Source organism: Prionailurus bengalensis, chromosome C2, assembly GCF_016509475.1.
Source record: "Prionailurus bengalensis isolate Pbe53 chromosome C2, Fcat_Pben_1.1_paternal_pri, whole genome shotgun sequence".
NCBI classification, from domain to species: domain Eukaryota; kingdom Metazoa; phylum Chordata; class Mammalia; order Carnivora; family Felidae; genus Prionailurus; species Prionailurus bengalensis.
This window is the reverse complement of record NC_057350.1, coordinates 134,635,383-134,654,308: the sequence shown is the minus strand read 5'-3', so window position 1 is coordinate 134,654,308 and position 18,926 is coordinate 134,635,383. Positions and strand designations below refer to the sequence as shown.

The 18,926-nt window shown below is 42.8% G+C and overlaps 1 protein-coding gene across 5 annotated transcripts in view; it reads left to right on the top strand.

The window, feature by feature from the left end:
* Positions 1-18,926, top strand: part of RFTN1 (raftlin, lipid raft linker 1) — a 209,978-nt gene that overhangs the window by 50,856 nt on the left and 140,196 nt on the right. The window contains exon 1 of one of the 5 annotated variants that reach the window (XM_043595471.1): positions 4,998-5,161. The exons of the other annotated variants lie outside the window; for them this stretch is intronic. Coding sequence (XP_043451406.1) covers positions 5,119-5,161 — 43 coding nt within the window. The 5' untranslated portion in view covers positions 4,998-5,118. Of the gene's footprint in view, positions 1-4,997; positions 5,162-18,926 lie in introns of those variants that run through there. 5 annotated transcript variants of the gene reach the window in all.

The following is an 18,926-nucleotide window of genomic DNA, read 5'->3' as shown; positions in this document are numbered from 1 at the left end:
GAGTGCTGAGATGTCAGGAAGGGGAGATGAGGAGGAGATGAGCAGACAGACCTGTAGCTACTGTATCCCTGGGGGCATTTCTGGTGCCAAGTGCTGGCAAGGGACTGGAAATCCAGGCTTTGCCTGGCTGGAGCATTGCTGCTCTGGGAAAGGAAAACTGGCAGAGCTTTTGCTGGTCTCCTCGGATGGGACTGGAGAGACAAAATTGGGAAGTCAGCTAAGTTTTCCCCTCAAGATGGTTGCTGAATTCTGAAGCTGCATGAACTAGGAGGTTGGAAGGCTAATCTGAAAGTCTCTAGGGGCACCTGGATGGCTCAGTCAGTTGAGCCTCTGACTCTTGATTTTGGCTCAAGTCATGATCTCAGGGTCATATGATTGAGCCCTATGTTGGGTTCTGTCTGCATTGAGTGTGGAGCCTGCCTGACATTCTTTCTCTCCCTCTCTGCCCCTCCCCTGCTCGTGTGTGTGCTCTCTCTCTCTCAAATAAAATAGGGGCACCTGGGTGGTTCAGTCAGTTAAGTGTCCCACTCTTGATTTCCTCTCTCTCTCCTCTCTCCTCCCTGCCTCTCCCCCATGTGCTCTCTCTCTCTTTTTCTCAAAATAAAGTTTAAAAAAAGTATTTAAATAACATAAAATAAAATAGTATGAAAAGAAAGCTTCTGAATGGCAGAAGGGACGTTGAGCAGTCATGGTGCTAAGAAGATAAAGAAAAGCGTTCAAAACCTCCTTTGGGAAGTTGCGAGAGTGAACATACCAGGCTCTCAGTTGAAAGCCTTGGTGGGCCACGTCCTGGGAACAGGAGCAAACCGGGGAAAGTTTGGTGCCGTTCCCGTCCCTCATTGGCTCAGGTGTTCAACCTCCTCCTCCACCCCAGCTCCATCTGCCAACAGAAGAGGGAGCCATCTCCTGAGGAGGGCAACTTCATCAGAAGTCTCTTCAGTTGCTGGGGCGCCTGGGTGGCGCAGTCGGTTAAGCGTCTGACTTCAGCCAGGTCACGATCTTGCGGTCCGTGAGTTCGAGCCCCGCGACGGGCTCTGCGCTGATGGCTCAGAGCCTGGAGCCTGTTTCCGATTCTGCGTCTCCCTCTCTCTCTGCCCCTCCCCCGTTCATGCTCTGTCTCTCTCTGTCCCAAAAATAAATAAACGTTGAAAAAAAAAAAAAAAGAAGTCTCTTCAGTTGTTTTATAGTTTTAGTGGTGTCTAGTATCACTAAAAAATTATTGGGAATGCCAATTTTTTGGGAATGCCACCCAGAAAAACAAGAGAGAAACAGAAAATGTAAACAGACTCACAGGCGATCCAGAATTTGCCAGTTAGATTTAGCAAAAACAATTTTAATAACTGTGATTCATATGTTCGAGAAAATTTTTGAATGGGGAAAATAGGTGAAAAGATGGAAAATTTCAACAGAGAATTGGAATCTACAAAGACTCAAGTGGGCATTCTACTAGTGGGAAAATACCTGAAATAAGAACTCAGTGGAAAGAGCCTACATAGAAAAGGACAAAGAAGGGGCGCCTGGGTGGCGCAGTCGGTTAAGCGTCCGACTTCAGCCAGGTCACGATCTCGCGGTCCGTGAGTTCGAGCCCCGCGTCGGGCTCTGGGCTGATGGCTCAGAGCCTGGAGCCTGTTTCTGATTCTGTGTCTCCCTCTCTCTCTGCCCCTCCCCCGTTCATGCTCTGTCTCTCTCTGTCCCAAAAATAAACGTTGGAAAAAAAAAAAAAAAGGACAAAGAAGAGTGAATGGAAGGAAGGTTAATGGGAATTTTCCAAACTGAAGCACAGAGAAGGAAAAGTGGAACATACAAAATAGAACATAAGGGAAGTAGGATACCATGAAAGGTCTACTATACGTATAATTGGATTCTCAGAAGGCGACAGGGAGAGGATGGGACAGAAGCAATATTTGAAGAGAAGATGGCTAAGAATTTTCCCCAAACTTATGAGAGCTAGCTACCCACAGATTCAAGAAGATGTGAAAATACAAAGAAAAAAACATAAGGTGCTGAATGGCTAAGGATGTCGTTTAAAAACAGATGATATAGGGGTTCCCCGGGTGGCTCAGTCGGTTAAGTGTCTGACTCTTGATCTCAGTTCAGGTCATGATCTCACGGTTCAAGAGTTGAGTTGAGCCCCGTGTCAGGCTGTGCTGATGCTGCCGAGCCTGCTTGGGATTCTGTCTCCCTCTCTCTGCTCCTCCCCTGGTCGCATCCTGTCTCTAAATAAATAAATAAGTAAATAAATAAATAAATAAATACCAAAAACTAAGTATTCACTGACATTTTATTTTTTATAAGAAAATTTTTTTTAACGTTTATTTATTTTTGAGAAGAGAGAGAGCATGAGTGGGGGAGGAGAAAGAAAGGGAGACACAGAATCTGAAACAGGCTCCAGGCTCTGAGCTGTCAGCACAGAGCCCGATGTGGGGCTCAAACTCACAGACCACAAGATCATGACCTGAGCCAAAGTCGGATGCTTAACCGACTGAGTCACACAGGTGCCCCTCAATCCACTGACATTTTGGATTACTGTTACTGGTGGATGAGACCCATTTACAGGATGAACCTCCAGCCTCAGGCTTAATGCGTTTGTTTCCCTAAACCCTGTCCTCCAACCAAACCTGTTTATTTTTTATCTCCCGCGTTTTCCTGCTTCTCTGTTTTTGTCAAGCACAACCCCTAACACCAGCCCTTGGCCATTTCCCACTTCTGGGCACCCTTACCTAGTCATGGTCATTGTTAACATTATCAAGACACAGTTTTAAGGTCAGACAAGAGCCATATCCGTTTGGGTGGGATATTAGTTACTAGGGCTACTGTAACAAACGCCCCTGAACACGGTAACTTAAAGCAGCAGAAATGTATTCTCTCACAGTTCCAGAGGTCAGGAGTCTGAAATCAAGGGGAAGGGGCCACACTCCCTCTGGAGTCTCTAGGGGGAGATCTGTGTCTTCCCTCTTCAGTTTCTGGCAGTTATCAGCATTGCTTGGTTTGGAACTGCAGCTCCCTGTGCTGTCTTCACATTGCTTCTGCTCTGTGTGTCTGTGCTATGTTCTGTGTGTCTGTCTCCAAACTCCCTCTGCGTCTCTCTCATAAAGACATATGTGATTGCATTTAGGGTCCACTTAGATAAACTCCTTTTCTCAGGATCTTAACTTAATCACATCTCACCATATAAGGTACTCTACGCAGGTCCTGGGGATTAGAAGGGGGACATATCTTTTTGAGCTCATTAAACACAGTGATATTCTAGCAATAATAATATTAAGTGCTTAAAAATGATAGTGCATGCCAAGAACTTGCAAAGTACATTTCATGCATTATCTCATTTAGTTTTATACCAAGTATATAAGGTAGGAGCCATCATTACTACCTTTGTACAGATGAAAACTCTCAGGCTCAGAGAAATGAATACTTACCAAGGTCACCTGGCAGCTATGAATTGGGAGAGCCAAAATTTGAACCCAACCATTTGGGCTTTGGAGCTCCTTCACGTAACTGCTCTGAGTCAGTAGCTGGGTTTTCAGTTAGACTGCTTCCAGTAAATGGCTTTTAGACTGGGTACTTTCTAGCTCTAAAATCGTATGGTCCTCTGAGATTTTGTCAGAAAAAAAACAAAAACACTTCAAACCTGTGTTATTTAGAGTATACAAATTTTAATGTGGCAGACAATGGAGAGAATTTGCTTATTATGCTCACAGAAGAAGAAGCCGATGTGAATTTGCTGTTGTGCATTTTGATATTTGCTGATGGTGGAGGTGTTCTGGAAGGAAAAATTATTCTGGACTCCCAGGCCAAGTCTATACCATCTGAGTGAATTGAGGTAATTGCTCAGATTATTTAGAGCCTGCCTGCCAGATAATTGAGGTAAATGGGGTTATTAATTTGAAGTAGCTAGGTAATTGGGTCTGCCTCCCTTCTATAATGTAAACATGGTCACATTGTGTAATTCTATAATTGGTTGAAAGCGTTCTCTCTATTCTTTCTCTTGAAGCACCTGCTATTGTCTGCAGCCTGGCCATTGGGTTACAGTGTATTAGATTATTACAGACAAACCCCAGTACGTAGCTTGGGTTGCCTGGTGAAAAATGCATACATATGTGTGTGTGTATTTATTTCTGTGTGTGTATGGTGTATATATTTTTAATTAAAAATGGGAATATAGGGAGTATTTTAAGGTTTGTTTATTTGTGATAATTCATGCGAGAGATTTACAGAAATGTGTGTGTTAAAGGTATCACCTTAGAGTCTATTTGAGGAGATGGTCTCTCCTTATTATAAGAGGTTTTTTTTCATTGAACCTTACTGTAATGTCTATATTGAAATCACCCAAGTAAGTTATCATGGCAGAGCCTAATCGTCATCAAAAATGGTCAAAGGAAAACTTGGTTCAGTTCATCAGCTTCTGCCTAAACGTTGCCTAATGGGATCTATGTTGTGGTTTTGCCATTGGATCAGAGACATTTGACTCGATCCAACGTATGCTTGCACTGGCCTGTGTTGTCGCTGTACCTGGCTGCCTGAAAGGCCTCCATGGGCCTTTTCAGATCCCTTTCCAAATGACTGACTAGTGTGTTCTTAGACTTCTCCAATTTATACTGGGGCCAAGCCTGCTTTGTCTGGCATTTTGTCTGAGAAGTCTGGCTATTCTAGAGTAGGGGCTGCCTTACAAAGGATAAGAAATTCTGGGGTGAGTGGGTGGGAGGGAGTGGACCAGGGTCACAGCTGCAGAGGCCACATGTCTCAGATGTTCTGAAACCTCCTGATTTTAAATATTCTTTCTGGCTTTAGACTGTACCTCCTGCATTTTGGCTTGGAAAAGGAGGCTTAAGAGATGGTCTGCTCATACGTCTTTCACATTTGTTATTTGTGTAACAGGCCTTTGATATGATACTTTCACCGAAGCCAAAAAAGGAGAAAACTGGGAAGAAAATTTCAGTTAAAAAAAATGTAATCCCCACCCAACCTCTGATTGAAATGTGAGGTTTTGATCTTGGCCAGTGGTGTTGGTGGTTGACATCACTGATCCGATTAGTCTATTTCCTGCCTCACGTCGCTTGCCCAGATGTGATCCAGAGAGGATGAGGGCTGTTCAGACAAAAGTGGGCTCAGCAAATTCAGATGAAGTGTCCACCTGTGCCTCCTGAAGTCTTCCCTCTGGGCTGTGAGTTGATTTATAAACTTAATGGGCCTTAGGGGAAGAAAAAATGAAGAGGAATTTGTTCCTCAAATGAAAACCAAATATGGTTAAAAAAAAAAAAAAAGCTGCATGCAACTTATCCTCCCAGCCTCCAGTAAATGTACGGATATCAAAACAACACTCATTAGATAAAAATCACATTGGAAAAAGAGAAATCGAGACAATTTTGGTGTTTTGCAGGGCCAGAAGAATCCACATAATTTACTTCTCCGCAACGTATGTATTACATACTGCATTATCTGGTTGTGTATAATATTTCATGTGTGATACCCGGATCATCTCTAAAACTACTAAACATTCAGACCAAAGCCATGTCCACATACAGTATTGAAATGAACCAACCATTTGGAAAGTTCACATTCTCAAAAATATCTTGGCTTTGGCTATCTGAGAAGAAAAGAATCACATTGAATTTGTTTCTTTGTTTGACAAACAACTAAAAGTTGCAGTAACAAAAAAAAAAAAAAAAAAGTTAAACCTCTTTCAAAACCTATTAGCTATAAATCTTAGAGCTTACTTTTCTCCAGCATTTAAACAAACAATGGCCAACATTCCTATGGTAATGTGCTCACTCTTGTCCTTTGTCTAACAAAGTCATTATAGAGATAATGGATAGCTACTCAGGCAAGGGAATTCTGGGCATGGACTAGAGTTTTTAAGAAAATTTTTAGGAGAATTCTGAGTATAGATTTAAGTTTGATTTTTAATTTTCAGTCTTTTGACATATGGGAAAATGAAATCAGTCTTTCATAAGAATAAGGCTCTTCCTGTAAGAGTTTAGATGTATGAAATACTTTGTGGACATTTCTTAGACTTTTCTGGTTCGTGAAGACTTACTTCATTTGGTAGAAGTCCTGGTTGGTAACGTTAGAGAATTTATGAAACTGAGCATTATATTTTCAGTGTTTCATCAGATTTTTGTATTTCCAATGTGCTTTAAAAAAACGTGAACAAACTCACTATACCTTTGTATAAAATAAGAGTAACTCTGGCCTTAGACACTCTCCAAAGGAAACTAAAGTTTATGGAAATTAGCTGTGGTTTTGAGAATTATTTTGGCGTCTTTGTGCTTTTAGTTTGTTGTGTATGCATCTGAGTTTTTAGTTACTGGAATCTGACATCTAAATAAGAGGCTGTTACTATGATATGTAAATAGAATGTATGGGTCGAAATGCTTGTCATTATGGATGTTGAAAGGACAATTTACGATTTACAAAGACGGAAAAGCTCAATAAAGATCTGTATTGAAGAGCTGGTGCAATAGGAAAGCTGATAGATGGGCTTCTTGTGGATGAACAGAATCAATGACAAGCGAAAGGAAAAATTCACTTCACTGGTAGGGAAAATGATTTCCAAATGTCAGCAAGGACAGTACTTTCTTCCTTCCCTGTGCCCTAGCCTGGGCTAAAGACCTGAGGCCCCGGCACCCTAACATGACTGGGCTTTAATAATTCAGCAGGATGCTGTATTAATTAATACAGTAGAATGCATGCTGTATCGATCTATTTCCATGCCTCCTGCCTCCACTAGACCGTGTAAGCCCCTATTGGCCAGGCACCTTGTCAGGCTGCTTTTTTTCCCTTCCTGGCACCTAGTACAAGCCTGGTACATGGTAGGCACTCAAAAAATGTCCAATGAATTAAGTTTTAATGATAAAAAACTTCTTTTTGTAAGAATTATTTATGTGTTCATATTATTCTGCACATTTCAACCCACCATGAAATTAGTAGTTTAATTTTTGTTTCAGGCAGCGTTTACCATTTTCAATCAGAAGGACTGAAACAAAAAAGTAAAATCTTATTTTAAATTCACAGAATTAAATAATGGGTGACATTTTTATTTTTCTGGGCTTTTTTTTTTTTTTTTGTAAGTTTATAAAGCTTCTACTTCTGAACTTTGAGCTAAAAACTGCCCTGAGACTTCTGAGGCACCTTGTGTATTATAAAAGAAGGTATAATAATAACTGGTATTTATTGGGCATTTACTCTGTCTTAGGCATCTAACTCTTTCGGTTTCTATAAAGATTCTACCAGGCAAATACAGTTATTGTCCCCCCCTTTTAAAAAAAAAATTATTTATTTATTTTTAAGTTTATTTTGTTTAGAGAGAGAGAGGGAGGAGGGAGAGAACAGGTGGAGAGGGGCAGAGAGAGGGGGGAGACAGAGAATCCAAAGCAGGCTGCAGGCTCTGAGCTGTCAGCACAGAGCCCAGCCTGGGGCTTGAACCCACGAACTCTGAGATCATGACCTGACTGACTGAGCCACCCAGGCGCCCCTATTGTCCTTTTTTATGCTTGGGGAAACAGAGGCACGAAGAGATTTAAATGACTCACCCGATGTCTTTCAGCAAGTGGCCAAAGCCAGGGTCTGAGCCCAGGGAGTCTCCCTCCACATCTGCTTTCCTAACCACGAAGCTACACTGCCCCTGGGAGGGAGTGGCTGACCTGCACGCAGTGTTTGTTGAACGGACTGAGTTGAACCAGACAGGCCCGTCCCTTGGTGGAGACATGGCATAACCCTGGGTAGAAGCAGTAAGTCATGTGTACTAGTGGAGACCATAAAACAAATGTGGTGAACTGTAAAAGATTAAAGAGCTAGTTTTCCTGTCATTCTCCCAGAAAGTTTCACACGTACTTGTCGAAGTTCTTATAGAGCTGGCATCTGCCAATTTGTAAACTTTTTATTGACTCATAATACACATAGAGTGTTTTGTTTTTATGAGGGAAGTGGTGCTTGAAACAGTCGACATCTCTGTGTCAGCCAGACATGACTCTGGCAGTTCTCTGAGTGTGGTCTGCGGACCCCGGGTTGCTCCTAAGGGCAAAACTCTTTTCAAAGTAATATTAAGATTTTTTTTTTTTTTTTTTTTTGCTTTTTTTCAGTCTTATTCTCTCACAAGCACACAATGGAGTTTTCCAGAGGCTACGTGATGTATGATGTATCACTAATTATGTGTGCTTGGATATACTGGTTTTAAAAATGTCTTAGTTTGGGGGCGCCTGGGGTAGCTCGTTCGGCTAAGCCTCCAACTTCGGCTCAGGTCATGATTTCGCGGTCCGTGAGTTCGAGCCCCGCGTCGGGCTCTGTGCTGACAGCTCAGAGCCTGGAGCCTGCTTCAGATTCTGTGTTTCCCTCTCTCTCTGCCCCTTCTCTGCTCATTCATTCTCTCTCTTTCTCTCTCTCTCAAAAAATAAACATTAAGAAAATAATAAAATAAAAATGTCTTAGTTTTAAGTTTTCCAATAAAATAAATATCAATAGATATAACCCACGTAAACAAACCTCTTAGGGAGTCCTCAAGAATTTCTTCCGTGAGGGGCGCCTGGGTGGCGCAGTCAGTTAAGCGTCCGACTTCAGCCAGGTCACGATCTCGCGGTCCGGGAGTTCGAGCCCCGTGTCGGGCTCTGGGCTGATGGCTCAGAGCCTGGAGCCTGTTTCCGATTCTGTGTCTCCCTCTCTCTCTGCCCCTCCCCCGTTCATGCTCTGTCTCTCTCTGTCCCCAAAATAAATAAAATTGAAAAAAAAAAATTTGAAAAAGAATTTCTTCCGTGAAAAGCCATTCTGAGACCCTTTTTCTGAGTTTGTTCAATAGATGGTGTTTACTGTTGTTTTTTTTAAATAATAACTGTATTCCAAATACACCTGAGTTTGTAATCCCTTTCCAATGTGCAAGAAGTTGGGTAAGATGAAATTTGCCTTAGAAAGATAAACCATTCTTCTCTTTGAGCTACCTTGCATCTTTTAGGGTACTCCCAAAGCCCTGAGCAACTTATTTCCTGAAAGAAAAGGTATTATTTCTACCTTGGTTCTCCAAAGATTGGGTCTTCATTCTAACTTGCTGAGCATTATTTGAGAAAGAACAGCCCCAGCTACTGTACTTGTTAATAAGGCAGCACGCTGAGTGCCAGAATCCATTTTTTCTGTGTGATCAAAACTAAGCTGCATTTCTCCTTCCTGTCATTTCACCCACTCTGCTTCGAGGTTTTAAGAATTAGCTGTTCAAAGATTAAGTGCCCTTAATCAGTTCATCTTCCATTACAATGTAAAGTTTCTCTTGTGTTCAGCGGAGAACTTGATTTTCATTTGATATCTGCGATCACAGAATAGTAAGTGGATTCCCAGGAAATTTCATGAAGAGCAATGATAATGCAGAGATGGGGTGGAGGTAGTGGGGGATGTTGAGCTAATTGATTAGTTTAGAATCTTCTAATTTCCATGAGGAATGGAGGAGCCCAATTTGTATTTCTCCTCCTTGGCATGTTATTCTCACAGATTGTCTGATGTTTCATTATCATCTTGACAGAACAGCTGATGTATAATTCTGTTGAGTAGTATATCCGTTGTGTTTTTGCCATGTGCATTTATTACTTCATGATTAGATTATTTTGTCTCTATTAGTTGATTATCTGAGAGCTGGAGGAGTGAGCTCAGAGGAGTGTACATCTCTGGGTCCTGAATTTTCAGTGCCTCTGGCCCTTTGAACACAGCGGATACCTCCTTCCCCGATGATAATATACTGGGCTTTGGGGACCATAAATGACTGGTGTTAATGTCTTCTGCTAATAAAACTTTTGTTGCAGAATGTTCTCTTATTCAGAATTTCCCTAATCCTTACATACGGCCAGCTTCATTGCTTTCTGTCTGTCAACACTGGTTCTTCATCTGGTTCCAAGGTTAATTTGCACGCTTGTCATCCTGGGGTTTTTGTTCCCCTGCTCCCAACCTGTTTATGGAGCCTCTTCTCAGTGGATTTGAGAACTGCAGGCTAGGAGTGTGATGTGAGGATTTTAACATACACACGCAAAGCTCAGGCGGACAAATTGCGTTCATTCGCCAAATAAGCCTCTTTGGTGTCCCCCAGCCCCTAAAAATAACATCCGTCCTCCGAGTGGTAGTTAAAGAGAATCACCACAGAGCAAGCTTTTCTCACAAACGCACACCACCTAAGCAAACTGGGATGGTTCCGTTCGGCTGTTTCTGCAGCTGTTCGCTAATCCCCGGTGCCCAAGTACGTGCACGGGAAGGCTTGATGGCCTGGAGGCTCCCGTCACGGCGCGCAAAGTCTGGGGCTAGAGTGGGAGGCTTTGCTGGCTGCCAGTCTTCTTCTTCAGGGGAGGAGCCAGGGATCCTGATGGGAACTACAAGGTGTAGAGGAAGAGACGGTTTTGCGGTCTTGTCCTTCCCAGTAACTGTGTAGTTACTCTGTCCTTTTTTTTGTTTAATCATTTATTCATTCGCGAAGTAGTTATTGAATTCTGATAATTAGCCAGGCAAAGAGGAGGCCAGTTGTGAGGAGAACAAAACTAGCAAGACGAAGTCCCTGCCTGCCCAGGAGAGACGCACCAGTAAACTGTTACATTAACGAGAGTGCTAGATGGTGCCTTCAGATATGGAGGGAGGCCTTCGGCAGGGCTCTTCTAGAAAGCGTTGTGGAGGATGAGTAGGGACTTTTTTTTTTTATGTTTATTTATTTATTTTTGAGAGAGAGAGAGAAAGCGAGAGAAAGAGAGACAAAGAATCCCAAGCAGGCTCCACAATGAGCCCAATGTGGGGTTCAGTCTCACAACCCTGAGATCATGACCTGAACCAAAATCGAGAGTCAGGTGCTTAACTGACTGAGCCACCAGGCTCCCCATGAGTAGAGATTTTCTAAGCAGACAGGGAAGGAGCAGGAGGGGAAGAAGGAGAGGTCAGGACCTGGTATTCCTCCGTTCCTGCCCCCACGCAGGCATTACTAATCAGTTGGGAACTATTTCATGGTGAGCTCACCCTCAGCCTAACAGTCTTTTTCAGAACATGGCTCCCAACAGCCTCTCTCACAATCCACCTCAAACTTGAATGAGCTAAAGAAGTAAATGGCCCTGGTTGTTCCCCTGCAGATCTGATTTTGTAGATCTGGGACATAGCCTGGGGATATCCATTTTAAGCAGACCTGCTCTACCCTACCCCCAGGCGGCCCTGATTCAGAGGTGCTCAGCAATAGTATTGAGAAATCGTTTTCTGGCAGTTGATCTCTTGATTACAGGAGTACATTCCAGCAATATTATTTTCATTCATATCAGAAGCAAATTGAAATTCTAGGCTCAGATAATTATAGACAGTCTTTCCACCTACAAAGCATGTCATGTTGGATTTTCAAAAATTGTGTAGGAATCAGGACAATTCTTTGCGGGGCTGCTCTGTGCCTTGTAGGTATCTTGCTTGCCCGGCCTTCACCGGCGGTAGTGACCTCCCAGTCACAGTAGTAACTAATAGTGCCCCCTTTGAATTTCCAAAATGTTTCCTGAGGCAATACCATCCCCTGTGAGAACCACGGAGCCAGATGATGGGCCCTGGGTTTTTGGAAGGGGGAAGGTGTGCGAGCCTTGTGTTTTAGCCAGACCACTGGGCTGTTGGTGAAGACAGTGTGTAGCTGGGAGGCAGGCATGGTAATCAGGAAGCCATAGGAGGCTGAGAGGGTGGCCATGGAAAGGAAGGAGGCTTAGAAAGGAGAGTCCCAAGGAAGAGACTTGACAAGATGCAGCAGCCAGTTGGATGTAGAGAAGAATGAGGGAGAGGGAGGTATCTGTTGTTGCCTAAGGTTTGAGTTTGGCCGCTCTTGGATGTGATGCTATGGGCCATGACAAAATGCAGGAGGCAGGGCAAGTGTTGGAAAGATGGCAGGCTTTTGTTCCAAACATGTTGAGTTCCAATTGCCTGTGGGATTTGCAGATGGAGATTTTTCTGAACCAGCTGCAGATGTGGGTCTGGAGCTCAGGCGATAGAGACTTAGGAGAGTTGGGCACATGGAATTATCTGGAAGGAAATGGTGGTGGTGTCATGGAATGGATGAGATGTTGTTCAGGCTTGTAATTCCTCCTGGGCTAGTTAGGAGAGGGGGTCACAGAGGTTACACAGTGCTGGCCCTGCTGATGTTGGAGACTGTGTGCCTCTGTATTGTGATTCTCTCCAGCAGTACCCAAATAGTGTGGGTCCAGCCGGGGAGAAGCTTCAGTTCCCCATCTCATAAAATGAGTGTCCCTTCAAGCTCTAAATTCCCAACAGTATGGTTTCTGAATTGTCAAGAAATAATATATTAGGTATGCCTGGGTGGCTCAGTCAGTTGGGCGTCCAACTTCGACTCAGGTCATGATCTCACAGTTCATGAATTTGAGCCCCACATCGGGCTCTGTGCTCACAGCTTGGAGCCTGGAGCCTGCTTCGGATTCTGTGTCTCCCTCTCTCTCTCTCAAAAATAAATAAGCATTAAAAAAAAAAAAAAGGAAGCAATATATTAGGCATGAACATAACCTAAATTTGATCTAAATTTGAATAGAATGGGGGAAAAAGTAAGATATCTCAGTAGCCTCAGAGGAAGGGGGTCCTGGATATTTAGTTCATTCTCTTATGGGGCTCTTGGCCCTGCTCAGACAAATATTGTGTTCCTAGACCTCAGCACACATGTACAACCAGCTCACCAGGACTGTTCTAGAGGCCTGCCATCATAGTTGGAAACCTAGTTCAGAGCATCTGCTTATCTTAGGAGTCACCGATACCATTTTTAATTATAGAAGTTTTCTTTTTTTTTCTTTCCATTTTTTTCTTTTAAAAAAATTTTTTTGAAGGGGTTTTCAATGTAAAGATCAATGTAAATGTAAAGTGCACTCCTTTCTAAATATGCCATGGAACCCAAAGGCCTTAAAAATTTGGGAAGTGTTGACAAACATACAGCTTTACAACTTTAATGGACAGTAGTCCTCCTTATCCATGGTTTGCTCAAAGTCACCTGCAATCCAGAAGCAGATGATCCTTCTTCTGATGTATCATTAGAAGGTCAGTGGCAGCCTAACATTACATCGCAGTGCCTGTGCCATGCATCTCACCCCATCTCATCACGAAGCCACTTTATCATCTCCCATCATCACAGGAAGGAGAAGGGCAGATACAATATGATAAGATATTTTAAGAGAGACCACATGCATATAACTTTTACTATAGTAGATTGTTATAATTGTTCTATTTTATTATTAGGTATTGTTGTGACTCTCTTATTGTGCTGAATTTATAAATTAAACTTCATCATAGGTATGTATGTACAGGAAAAACATAGTATAGCTAGGGTTTGGTACTCTCCATGGTTTCACACATCCACTGGGGGTTTTGGAAAGTATCCCCTGCAGATAAGGGGCCACTACTGCAGTGAAAGAAAAACAAAATCGCAATGCACGTAACAGACTAAGGACTCATACCCATCTAATAGAAAATTGTATACAGATCAGTAAGAAAAAAGATAAGCTGCGTTATGGAAAAATGGGCAAATGGGATCTCGGCTGAAGAGTAAGAAATACATAATTACATTTGTACATATCATGTATAAAAATATTCTCACCTTATTACTAATTATAGAAACTTAGAATAAAGCAACAGTGTCATTTTTCACCAACCAGATTGGTACTCTGGGGAAATAGGCATGGTCTCACTCCATGGATTGGTAAGACAGTTGTAGGGCAGTCAGGCAATTCCTATCAAATCTTGTGCCTGTGAGATGTGCGAACATGGGATTCTAGAAAAGCATTAAAAATGATTACCATTAGGAGAACAGAGGTGAACGAGGAAGCTTTGTTATGGCGGCACCCCACGCCCCCCCCTCCCCCCCAGCTAGGGGAAATGCACACCAGGTATTGTAGAAGTCTGCCACGACACCGTTTTAATCTGGCTTTGACTTTTGTCGTCTGTCCCCCACCTCTGCACTGTGGGCAGGAAGTCCAGTGATGTGGAGAAGGCTGATAACAAGTTATTTGCATTTGTCCAACTGAAATACATTGGCCCCCACTTTATCAGTGTCTTTGAATATCACTATTAACATTTAAATTTGAAAATTGGATTTGCTTTTAAACATTTGCTTTGTTTATTTTCTCGTGTCATACCCTGAAATTAAGCGAGTCTGATTTACGATGGTTATTTATAATCACTGCGTAGCTATCTTTATTTCTCTGGTTTTCCCATTATAGACTTCTGTGGCAGTAAACATGCTGTACACACTCATGGCTGTATTTTTTTTTTCCAATCAAGAAAATACACTATGAAATTTATGGAAGAAATAAACATTACATTTTGAAGAAAGGCTTCGTTTACCTACGTGTAATCATTTCAAGGAAAACACTGATCCAAGGAGTTGACTGATCTTAGGAAGGACTGCCAGGGGGGCACGCAGTTGTACAGAAACAGAGAGCGTGTTTTGGTTTTGAGGAGTTATTTTGTTCTGATCCTCCCGCACTCATTATAGTTTTGTGGTATGGTAAAAGAGCACTGGATTGAGAGTCCAGGGGTCTTTTATAGTCCTGATTCTGCCGCTAACTATATGCCTGTAGACAATTGTTTAATTCCTGTGGACATCACTTTACAATCGATGAAAACGAATGCACTAGTTTAGGTAATTAGGAAGACTTCCTAGTTAAGGGCATAGGTTCTGAATGATTGGATTTGTGTCTTGGGTTCACCACTTACTGGCTGGGCAACCTCGGGAAAGTACTCAACCTCTCTGATCGAGAGTTTTCCTCATCCTTGAAAAGGAGCTTATAGAGAGGTGGTTCGAGGATTAAATGAGGAAGTGTGTAACACGCATAAAACAATGTCTTATGTAGAGCTTATGTTCAGGGGAAGTGAGCTGTCGCTATCATCATTAGTACTTCTGTAATACTTCTCTTATCTCGTCTTTAAGGGCTCTTTCAGTTGTAAAACCCTCTGAAACCATGATTCTCAGAAAAGCAATTCAAAGGCAGTATTTGAAGTCTAGAACACTACATGGGAAGAGGAGGACAGTGGGGGAAGAACAGGCAGAGAAGCTGTCAGGTGGCCGCTGACCCCCCGCAACCTGCTTCCAGTTACATTTCTCACTTTCCATTTCCAGCTCTCACCCAACCCTCCCTGAGGCCGCCACCCGCGTGTGATCGGGGGTGGACAGACACTATCTGTGCAGCCTCCCCTTTCTCTGTGGTAGCTGAGGACAACTTCTGGGCTTTAAAATAAAATGGTTTTTTTTTGTTTTTTTTGTTTTTTTTTTTCACTTTAAATGTTACGCCTGAAATGCTTCCAAGTGGAGCTGCTGGCAGAGCAGGCCTGAAGTGGGAGGAGAATTTAGGGTAGGAGTCCTTGCCGGTGGCGGATAGTAGAGGAATTTAGGACGTGTGGGTGAGGAAGGGAAGTACAGGACTAGAATTACCCCTGGCTTTATGCCTCCTTCAAGAAATATTTTCTCTTTGCACATTTAACTTCACAAATTTGGGATGGATTCAAGACAGACACGGAGAGTGGTCAGGGCAGTGGTGACATATTCCTGTCCCATCTCCTGCTGGATGCCTTCCTCTTGGCCATCCCCTCGTCTGTCATCCGCCTTTTCCTGGTGCGCTGTGTGTTAAAGGCTCTAAATGTGTTCTCACCATGGTTCCACCTCTTTTCTGGATCCTCTCTTTTATTCTCTTGCTCTTTTTGGAATGTGGTTTATGTTTCTCACTGGGACCTCCTGCTGTCCTTCCTCCGGTTCCTCATTACTTTTACGGATGGTGCCGTTTTCTAGAACTGGCTCCCTAGACTTTGCAGTCCCGTCGCAGCTGTGGGCCCTTCCCCCTTCCTCATTCTGCGATACCACGGAAGTCTGTGGTAGCGTCTGGTGCAAATCACAGAGGTAGGAACCCCTCAACATGCTTTTCGCCTCACTTTCTTTTCTGAGTCCTGATGTTCTAGACCCATCTGGGGTTCACATTAAGAAATCAGTAGAAGTTAGGGGCGCCTGGGTGGCTCAGTTGGTTGAGCATCTGACTTTGGCTCAGGTCATGATCTCACAGCTTGTGGGTTCAAGCCCCGTGTCGGGCTCTGTGCTGACAGCTCAGAGCCTGGAGCCTGCTTAGGATTCTGTGTCTCCCTCTCTCTCTCTGCCCCGCCCCTGCTTGCATGCTATCTCTCTCTCCCTCTCTCTCTCAGGAAATGAATAAACATTAAAAAACAAAAATTAAAAAAAAAAAAAAAAGAAAGAAATAGAAGTTTAAACCAGCATTTAAAAGAGGGTTGCAGGGAAAAAAAATGTGGGTCTGTGGCTTAGGCTGAGAAATTAAAGTCATATGTGAAAACTAAAGAATATTGATGTGCAGCTGGAATGGTTTCAGACATAAGGATCCACTTGCGGACATGAAGACCTGTCATGCTCGGTGACAAGTTGGGAGATGATTAGGGTTATTATAATATTGACAATAATGATCTTAGTGGTTCCCATATACAAAAGAGTTAAAGGTTCCAGGTCCAGTCCTACTGCGCTGTCTGCATTATCTCACTTAATCCTCATGCCGGCCGACGTGGTTAACATCACTTTTGTATGATATAGCCAAAACTGAGGCCCATCAGGGCTTAGGGCTCACCTAAAGTCATAAAGCTATTAAGGGGTGGCACTGAGAGTTTCAACTGAGAGTTTAAATAAAGGTGGGGCGATGGGCAAAATGGGTAAAGGGGAGAGGGAGACACAGGCTTCCCGTTATGGAATGAGTAAGGCATGGGGATAAAAGGCACAGCACAGGGAATGCAGTCGATACTATTGTAATAGCAGTATGGTGACAGATGATGGCTGCATTTTGTGGTGAGCACAGCATAATGCCTAGAGTTGTCAAATCACTGGGTTGTACACCTGAAACTGATATAACATGGTGTGTCAACTATACTTCAATTTAAAAAATAATAATCAAATAGAAAATAAACCCAAGTAATTTGGCTCCAGAGAGTGAACCTTGGCCCCCACACCATCCATCTTTCTGCCTTAGCCAGATTTGATACATCACCAGCTTTCTACCCTATAATTCAATTCTAGATTTCTGTTTTCTATTTGCCTAATAGGATCTGCATCGTTTAGAAGTAAGACAAACTACACTGCAGTTATAACAAATAATAATACTTCTTGGGACATGTGAGAATTCTGAATATCACGAAGCCGCCCATCCTACCCCCAGTGAAACCAGGCAAGGAAGCACAGGAAGGGAGACAGCTCTGTTAAGTCCAAACACTAAGACCACACAAATGAGTTTATTAGGGGTATGAGGGAGAATTTGCATCTCCGGAATGTAACATAAATCATCCAGAAAGTCCAGTACAAAGCACTGCCAGGGACTCAGCAAAACAGACCGGAGGGTCCACTGTCTATTGAGATTTCTGATCCGAATCATCTTAGCCGGGATGCCGGCTGGCTGGGGGCCTCTGTCACTTATTTCCAGTTTGGCCAGAGCAGTGATTCCCTGCTTGAGAGTTCCTGCATGGGGTAAAAGGTGTGACTCAGGAGGGCGTGCGATCTGCTGACGGAGTAAGAACAGAAAAATGTTGAGAACCCACTTGCTCCAGAGAGGTAAACACTTTGGAAGTGTGACTGTGTTACTAGAGATTCTCGAAGAGCAGGGATTTAAGGGTCTCAGGGGCCAAAACATCAAACAGGAAGGCAGTACCAAGTTTTGCTTTCTTCCTCCAACTTGGAATAGTGACAGCTAGTGAAAAAAAATTTAGTATACGTGAAGGAAGATTACCCATTTGATCCCACACTATACATACTGTTGCAGCTTTCCCCCCACTCCTTGGTGTTACAGGCTTATTTTGGGAAAAGAAGTGACCTTACTCATAATTGGAGCTAAAGGATGCTTAGTAATGAATTAAACTGACACCTTAATAAAGGTGGAGAAGGGAGCATGCTTTTTGGACTGAAAAAAAAAAATGAGTCTAATTTAAAACAAAAGATTCTAGAACAGACCTGCCCCATAGAAATATAATGTGGGCCCTGGATGTAATTTAAAGTTTTCCAGTAAAAATTTCAAATGAAAAAATTAAAATAGGTAAGTTCATTAGTAATTAGTAGGTAAATTAATTTCAGCATGTTTTATTTAACTCAGTATATTCAAAATATTATCATCTCAACATGTAATCAATACCAGATTTGTATCGAGATATTTTATATTCTTTTTTTCATGTGAAGTCTTTGAAATTGTGTGTGTTTTACACTTAAAGCACATCTCTGTTCACACTAACCACATTTCAGGTGCTCAGCAGTGATGTGTGAAGGGAAGAAAGACAGGAGGGAGAGGGGGGTGGGAGGAAATGTTAGTGAAAACCTGAAGGTGCCTTCTAAGCAAATAGATGCCTATCGCACCCTCTTTGGCAATCCCAAAGGCCACACTTCCTGGTGGTCCATTTCCATAAATTCTCACCGGCAAGTCAGGAAAATCTTTGCTCCTTCCTGGTTAAAATCCATCTTTCCCTTCTTGTGCCAACTGTTGTTGGTAGACGACATGTTTCTGGATGTAAATAAAAGCTCCCCCCCCCCTTAAATTTCTTTTCTGTTTTATTATTCTGAAGAACCTTCCTTGGCCATTTACTCTCATGTAACTATTCTACTTGATCTCACCCTCCAGCTTTTCTCTTCCTCCACTGGAATCTGTGAGAAGGCAGCTGGAGGGACACACATGCGTGCATAGACCTCAGATACTATTTGGGACTCCATTTTTATAGTGGGAACCAAAATGCCTCTTAAAATTGGCCTCCTGAGGCATCATAGACCCCCATCTCTTCCATAGGCAAAAAATAAACCAGAGAGTGCTGATGACAATTTTGCATGCAAATTGGTTAGCGGAGCCCGGGGCTGCTCAACTTGTGTGTACAATTTTCTATTTCCATGCACCAATTTGGGAGTTTGCGCATGAACGCAGTAATTGTTCGTGCAAAGCTGA